At 41.9% G+C, this 8,099-nt stretch overlaps 1 protein-coding gene across 1 annotated transcript; it reads left to right on the top strand.

Annotated features, from left to right (window-relative positions):
- Positions 1-1,767: 1,767 nt before the first annotated feature.
- On the top strand, positions 1,768-2,907 carry LOC133711774 (F-box protein At5g07610-like). The gene has a single exon (XM_062137868.1). It carries the CDS (start codon positions 1,768-1,770, stop codon positions 2,905-2,907), a length of 1,140 nt encoding a protein of 379 aa, XP_061993852.1.
- Positions 2,908-8,099: the final 5,192 nt, after the last annotated feature.

Raw genomic sequence — 8,099 nt, 5'->3', positions numbered from 1 at the left:
AGGGTAAAAAAATAAATTAACTCATGACATGTGGCAAGTGGATAACAGATTGTCCTTATATGTTTAATTCAATCTTTAAATAGTGTATTTGTTAAGCCATATTTTGTCAATAACTTATATGTAATTTGTTATAAAAACTACTCCTAGTTTGAATAGGTTTAGATTTACCCATTGAGAAGTTCCTTACTTGTAAAAAATTTTGAGGTGTGCTATAGCTAGGGTTTCCCGAGTCAAATACTCTTCTCGTCCGGCGGCGCACCTACATCGGCGTGGGCCTCTGGCCGCGTCGGCGTGTGGCGCGTGCAGCCGGACGGGCACTGTCCTCATGGAGCTTGTGAGGTTGTCGTGCGCACTAGCAGGTTTCTGGCTCAAGCGTGGTCTGGGAAAGATGGCAGGAAGGAGGATGTTGGGGTGGGTGGATCGATTCCGATCCGATCTTCTCTGGTCGTGGGAAATCGCAAGTGCAGAGCAGTGTGGGGGTGTGGCCAACCGGTGATGGGATAGGGGGTCACCGACGCCTTGACGATCTGGGTTTGGGTTGGGATTGGGGGTTCTTTCTCCTGGCAGTGGCGATTCAGACAAGGATTGGCTGTACTTTGGGGTCCGGCCGTCGATTTCAGCGGTGATCTCTGATTGTTGGCGGCGTGGTGTTACAGGTTCGATGGCGGTGGAATGGGTGGTCTGCAGCTCTGGCGTCCTTTGCTGGAATGATTGGAGGATGGGTCGGGCTTAGAGTGTTGGGCATGTATTGGTGGGCGTGTGTTAGTTTTTTGCTTATGTTTTTTGCTTTGTTAGTGTTTCCAATAAGTCCCCATCCAAGTATGGTAGGCGAAGGTTTGCCATGGTGGCGGGCTTGGCAGTCACTAGTGTTTTCGGGTCTGGTTTTATTTTATTGTTGGTAATAAGACACTACTAAAGGTGTGGCAGAGACGATCTTCTCTGTCGCGGTCTCAGGGATCGTTCCTGTTCTGGAGTTGGGTCAGCAGCGGTGGCGAAACAGTCTGGCTAGACAATCATCCTTGGCCTTCTAGTGGGTCCTTCCTATATGGGATCGGGTCGGAGGCGATGACGTTTTGGAGCAGTGGTGGATGGATGGTGTCGACAACAGGGTGGTGATGGTGTTGGGTTTTCTTTAGTCCCAGGTCTGGAAGTCCGGCAATCCTTTTGGTTGAGTTTAGGTCACAATGAGTGTTGGCTTGGTCGATCAAAAGCTGGTCAGGAGGACTCTGGTTGGTGAGTTTAGTGTCTACACAAATGAGTTGTCTAGTTTTAGAGTTCTTACTGGCTGGACGAGAGGTGAGATGTCAAGGATTCACTGCTCCTGCGCCTTTTGTCTTTGTCATACAGTTATAGTGCAAGTTTAGAGTCAGTATATAGAGTTCCAGTGGGAAGTCTAGAGGCCATTTCTGGATAAGAGATGTCGCCTAAAACTCGTTGTAAGCAGTTCATTATTAATGAAGTTCTTATTTGATAAAAAAAAAAAAAAAGGTTTAGATTTTACCATGCAAGTTGCTTAATAACTCTCCCAATTCAAATAGGATTTTACTAGCATAGCCTATAAATACATGCTTGCATTTACTTGGAAATTGCATAAGGTCTGAAAATGGCTGATATTCCTGATAAAGAACTCCATTGTTGCGCAAAAAGGACGAAGGTTACAGGCAGCGGGAACTACCTAAAATCCTGTAGTACAAGACTACAAATAGTAGCACTACCAGCAGCAGTATCAGTTTAGCAGAAATCATAGCCAGCACGGAGGAACTCCTTATGGAAATCCTACTGCGCGTGCCAGCTCGAACTCTGGTCCGCTTCAAATGTGTTTCCAAGCATTGGCTCGCTCTTATATCTGACCCCAAATTCTGTCACCGCCACACCCTTCGGAACCAAAACTCTTCCATCTCCGCAGTCTTTGGTGACAGATCCATAGACCTTTTTTCCTTCATTTTTTCTCTTGATCATGATCGTAGTGGTAGTAACCATGGAAACCATAACCCCCGTCCATCACGCTGCAATCCTCTTAATTTTGTTCAAAACCAACATGATCCCATCGAGATTATCCACTCCTGCAATGGCCTCTTCTTGTGTCGTCCCATCAATGCTACAAGTACTAGTAGAACCCCATATTTTGTTCTTAATCCCACAACCAATCAGTTCTTGACGCTTACAATTCCCCCAGCTGCTGCTGCTACTTCTAATGGTCAACAGATACAAACCCATATTATTGGTTGTGCTGTGGCTTTTGACCCTTCCAAATCACCTCATTACAAGGTTATATGCCTTGAGACCACTACTGGTCATAAATATTGCCCATACTACCAAATACAAATATATTCGTCGGAGACTCGAAGTTGGAGGCTTCTCAGTTCTACTTTTATAAGGCAAGATCAAACTCTCTATGAACAGGGGGTATATTGGAACGGCGCAATTCATTGGATAGGCCTGGTTTGTGAGATGTCATACTATCAAGTAGATGAAGAGCTTGTCGGATTGGTTGATAGTCCTCCTCATTGTTACGAGAAGAAATGGAACCATAGGATGTATAGATATTTTAAGGAGTCTACTGGTGGCCATTTGCATCTTATTGATATTTATTCTCCTTGTCCTACTAAATTTGAAGTATTGGAGATGGGGAGAGATTACTCTGGCTGGTTTATCAAGTACCATGTTGATCTTGATCCCTTATGCACCGCTTACCCATGCTTCCTAAGTGAACAGTTTGTTGTTCTGTTCCTTGCTCAAGACGAAAATGAAGGGGAAAGTTCATCCCTGTTGCTGCATTCTCCTGGTACAGTCATCTCTTATAATCTTAAGAGTAAGACCTCCAAATCTTTTGAGTTAACTATTGATCGGTATTTACTAGTTGGACATTCCAATTATCCATATATGGAGACTTTGGCTTGTGTGTAATTGTTCCATTATCCAAGCTACTGCTGCCGCTGCTATTTTATTTTTGTCTCTTGGTTGTAAGAACAAGAATTGTTTGTTAATTCGGTTCAGAGAAATCTATTTAATTATTGGTTTATTTATTTATTTTTTGTTAATTGTGAGTAAACTTAAAATACTTCAAATTCAAATAGAACTGGAAGACCAAATTCTGTAGGGAAGCTGCTTAAAAACTACTGTTATAAAATCATGTTGCAACATCAATATCGTCATAGCATAAGGATCAATTCATAAACCATAATCACACAATGATTTGCAGTTACAAGAACATAGATCTGCATAATTACCTAAAGGCATTATAATGACTACCTGCATCTGCACTCTGAATGCCATCTACGATGCTCTGGCCAAGGGAAGACATGTTGACAGCTACTCCAACAGAAGTTGATCACAACAATCTAGCCAAGGAAAATGTTCTGCCTTCTACTACTGTTTAACCTCACTTAATGGAAATGAACTGTATGTTATCTCGTAGTAGAGGCAGGGACTTTCTCCTGCTTATATATAGGCATACTCCTCTTTCCATAAAAGAGTCCAATCTCTGCCTAAAGCTTATCGATTAGGAGATTTAAACTTACCATATATGTTGATCTTGATCCCTTATGCCCCGCTTACCCATGTTTCCCAAGTGAACAATTTGTTGTTCTGTTCCTTGCTCAAGACGATAATGAAGAGGAGGAAAGTTCATCCCTGTTGCTGCATTCTCCTGGTACAGTCATCTCTTATAATCTCAAGAGTAAGACCATCAAATCTTTTGAGTGGAAAATTCTATAGTACATACCAGTATCTCATACACACATTTACAAATGTGACAACAAATTTATTGTCAGAGTCAGCATTTACTAGTCGGATATTCCAATTATCCATATAGGGAGACTTTAGCTTCTGTGTAATTGTTCCATTTATGATATCCAAACTGCCGCTGCTGGTACTCTGTATTCTTCTCTTTTGGTTGTAAGAACAAGAATTGTCTTTTCTTAATCCGGTTTAGAAAAATCTATATAATTATTGATTTATTTTTTGTTTGTTAATGGTTTTCTTCTCCATAATGGTCTGTTGTCGACGTTCACTTCAATACTAAGCTTGCTAGCTATTTAATGAAATTCAGCTAATCAAATCAGCCATCAACAATTTGATGTTGTGTGTTCAGGTAGCAACAAACTCCAAAGTCCAAAAATAATGGATGAATCTCCGTAAGGTTCATCCTGCTGCATATCATCATCATCCATTTTAAATGCCCGGTATTTAATTCAAGTCCCGGTATCAACCTAATTAGGGTTGAGTTTTCATGTTGTTGAAGTGTAATTGTTCAACAACAAGATAATGTCGTCGAGATTGAGGTTGGTACTCCTCCATGTAGCATAGCCAATCAAGGCAGTGGTGTTCAAAAGCACTAAACAGAAACCAAAAAGGCCAAATTAAAGAATTATACTCTTTTCAGGATATTTTTAATAAAAGCAGATGAAGAAATCAAGATAATTTGTATATCAAGGTTAAAAAGGAATGCCTGCTCTAATCCTTCCTAAAACCTCGACTAGGCAAAAGATAGTGACACTACTAGTAAAATAACAATTACCCACAGATTGTAGTCTGTGTGAAATAAGATTTTCTCACACGGATTTTAGTATGTGAAGGCTTTTACCCACGGTACCCGCACAGATTGATTTATCATGCTTGTTTGGACCCAAAATGAGCATTTTGGCCTGACAAGGCACGTCTTGGAGAAATTGAGCCAATGTCAGTGGCTCAAGCTATATATTGTCGACAAGTTCGAAATATATATTTAGAGGCTAAATAAAGCCTACTATGGAAGCATGGAAGCATGGAAGCATGAAAGCATGAAAGGTCAACTTTAGCACATTTTCCTACTTCGGCTAGGAGAAACCGAGCTAAACAAGGAAAGAGGGGCGACAGACTAACCAAAAGAAATTCAAATGAGCTGAAACTTTTCAGATTAAATATAGAAAGCCCAAGGATCATTTCTTATGAAGAGTGCCAGAGCTAGTTTTGAGTGGAAGGCCTTCAAACAATCAGTCCAATTTTCTACAGAAGCAAAATTGGAAAACTGGACCTGTAAGAGTTCCAGCAGTATTTCCGGCCCAACTGCATGGAATAAAGCTCTGAAAATTTTTCAGGATGATCTACACTCATAGTGGAACATTTTTTATGAAGAAGTCGAAGGCTCATTCTGAAGTATTGGTGGAGAAGTAATTGAAGGAATAAAGGGGCAGAAACTGACCTAAAACCAGCTCAACATTCATCATGTTCATGTTTCCTACCCACATGAAGAAAGCTAGATGCTTTTCTCTTTTTCCTTGGATATATTTTTCTTCTACAATCTCTTTAATAGATCATCATCACTTCCATGTTTCTGCACCTTCATGCTTTGCTTTCATTTCATCATTTCTCTATCTTTTCCATATTTTACAAATCACTTCCATACTCCACTTTCATTATTTTTCTTCCACTCATCATTTCACTCTTCTTTTTCTTCCCTATATAAACACCTTCTCCTCTCATTCTCAAACACACATTCACAACATCAAAACATCTCTAAGATGATCTAAGTTCTCTCTAGAGCAACCTCTCTAAGAGCAACTCCTCTCCTTCTCTTTCTCTTACCGGTGATCACACTCCTAGTCCTAGTCTTCTCAGAAGCCGACTTTCAGTGCCGCCAAACCCTCTGTCAACGTACTTCGGTCCTAGTCTCCTCGAGAGCCGATTGTAGTACCACGACCAAACACATTCACAACACAACAACATCTCTAAGATGATCTAAGTTCTCTCTAGAGCAACCTCTCTAAGAGCAACTCCTCTCCTTCTCTTTCTCTTACCGGTGATCACACTCCTAGTCCTAGTCTTCTCAGAAGCCGACTTTCAGTGCCACCAAACCCTCTGTCAACGTACTTCGGTCCTAGTCTCCTCGAGAGCCGATTGTAGTACCACGACCAAACACCAACACCAAAACACATACACATTCACAACATCAAAACATCTCTAAGATGATCTAAGTTCTCTCTAGAGCAACCTCTCTAAGAGCAACTCCTCTCCTTCTCTTTCTCTTACCGGTGATCACACTCCTAGTCCTAGTATTCTCAGAAGCCGACTTTCATTGCCACCAAACCCTCTGTCAACGTACTTCGGTCCTAGTCTCCTCGGGAGCCGACGGTAGTGCCGCGACCACAACGGTTACAGAACCAGCCAAGCAAGGGTAACGCCCTAGCAACCCAGCCAAGCTAAAGTCACGCTTTAGCAAGATCTCAATACTTCCCGGTGATTTAGCTTTTCGCAATCTGCAATATTGAGTATCGACTTGTGAACAAGAAGAAACTTCAGCAAAAGTCCTCGCCACGAGGCATAAAGAATCCCACGACGAGGTTGGTGCTCTCCTCGTCTACAATTGCTTGAAAGAAGTCAGGTCAAGGGACACCCCCGACGACCGCACCCGAACGGTGCTGGCACGCCCGCGCAGAAAAGAGACTGTTGACCAGCTGCAACAAAATTGGAGCCAAACATTTTGGCACGCCCAGTGGGACAAGGTTAGAATTTTTTGTTTTTTTTTCTTGAAGACATTCAACCACTGGACTTCAAAATAAACATTTTGGCACGCCCAGTGGGACAACATCAGAAGTTTTTCTCTTGAAGCACATTCAACCACTGGGCTTCAAAACAAACATTTTGGCACGCCCAGTGGGACAAGGTTAGAATTTTTTTTCTTTTCTTGAAGACATTTAACCACCGGGCTTCAAAACAAACATTTTGGCACGCCCAGTGGGACCACATCTGAAGTTTTTCTCTTGAAGCACATTCAACCACCGGGCTTCAAAACAAACATTTTGGCACGCCCAGTGGGACCACATCAGAAGGTTTTTTCTCTTGAAGCACATTCAACCACCGGGCTTCAAAACAAACATTTTGGCACGCCCAGTGGGACTACACTAGAGTCTTTTTGCATTTGTTCACCATCATTGAGATGCCAGGGGAAAATCTTTACCAAAAGAAATTCCTAAAGTGAATAGATGGTCAATATTACCACTGGCGATACTGCCATTAATGATGAGTTTATGCCTATTCCCATCCCAGAGGGGGCAAGCATTGATGAACAGCTCGCGATCATCATGGCCAACATCGAGAGGCATAAAGTAAAGCGAGCTAGGGACATGGCCAGTTTGATCGCAAAAACAGAGCAGAGGTTTCGCGATTGGGACCAAAAAATTGAGCAGAACACTCAAGAAGCTAGAGAACAATTCCATAAGCCTTTCTTGAGCAGCGACAAACAGACCACTCAACATGCCGCGAACATCACATCTGAGTTCACGACCTTACGTGAGGAAGGTTCTACCTTGGCTAATTCGCATCAAGGCGAATTCGAACGTCAAAAACCTGCACGCGAAGAGGTTGTTTCTGAGACTAACTTGCCTATAGGTGGCAATCAACCTAAGGGTCTCACTGGTGAGTCACAGCCTTACACAGAGGCTGTGCATGGAAAATGTCACCAACAAGATTGTTCTTCTGACAATACAATTGTCTCTGAACAAATATCTAATTTCTCCACTGATCAAGCCAAATACGTGGCTACTGATCAGATGCATTGGGGGCAAGATATGACCCATGATCATCCCTTTGATCAAGAGAAGTTGGCGACAAAACCGATCTTGGGACACCGTCATCTCCCAAATTACAATTGAAGATCATGCCTCGTCAACCAACAAAGATACTTAGGGGGCAAGATTACCCCTCTCACGAGCCAAATTCCTCCAAATTCTTTAACGAGAAGTGTCTTTGTTCTTTTCCTACAAGCTCTCACAGGAGGGATTTTTACCCTACAAATTTTAATACATCGGAGCGTGGAATGAAGCATAGATGGCCTCCCCCATGGTCTTCTAGAGGTTAGCCAAACGTGTCATTGCTAGCTCCTTGCTTTTTTGTTAATTTCCTATTAGTTTTCAGTTGTTTTTTACCTTTATTTTCATAGTTAAAAAAAAAAAAAAAAAAGGGTTGAATTTGGTAAGGGTTTGTGAATCATAACGGGATAGGTGAAGTTTCTTTTGTTAATATTTGTCTAAACTCCTTATTGGTGCCTAGTTCAGGTCCCTTAAGGTTAAGGGCGGCTTTTATTAACACTTGTTAAACTGTCTTCACACTTATGACCTTTC

The sequence above is a fragment of the Rosa rugosa genome, chromosome 5 (genome assembly GCF_958449725.1).
Source record: "Rosa rugosa chromosome 5, drRosRugo1.1, whole genome shotgun sequence".
NCBI classification, from domain to species: domain Eukaryota; kingdom Viridiplantae; phylum Streptophyta; class Magnoliopsida; order Rosales; family Rosaceae; genus Rosa; species Rosa rugosa.
The sequence above is the reverse complement of the archived record's forward strand: the minus strand, read 5'-3'. Positions and strand labels throughout refer to the sequence as shown.

Bases quoted from the DNA above. Each gene is read 5' to 3' on its own strand.
- LOC133711774 (XM_062137868.1), top strand. From the start codon at position 1,768: ATGGAAATCCTACTGCGCGTGCCAGCTCGAACTCTGGTCCGCTTCAAA.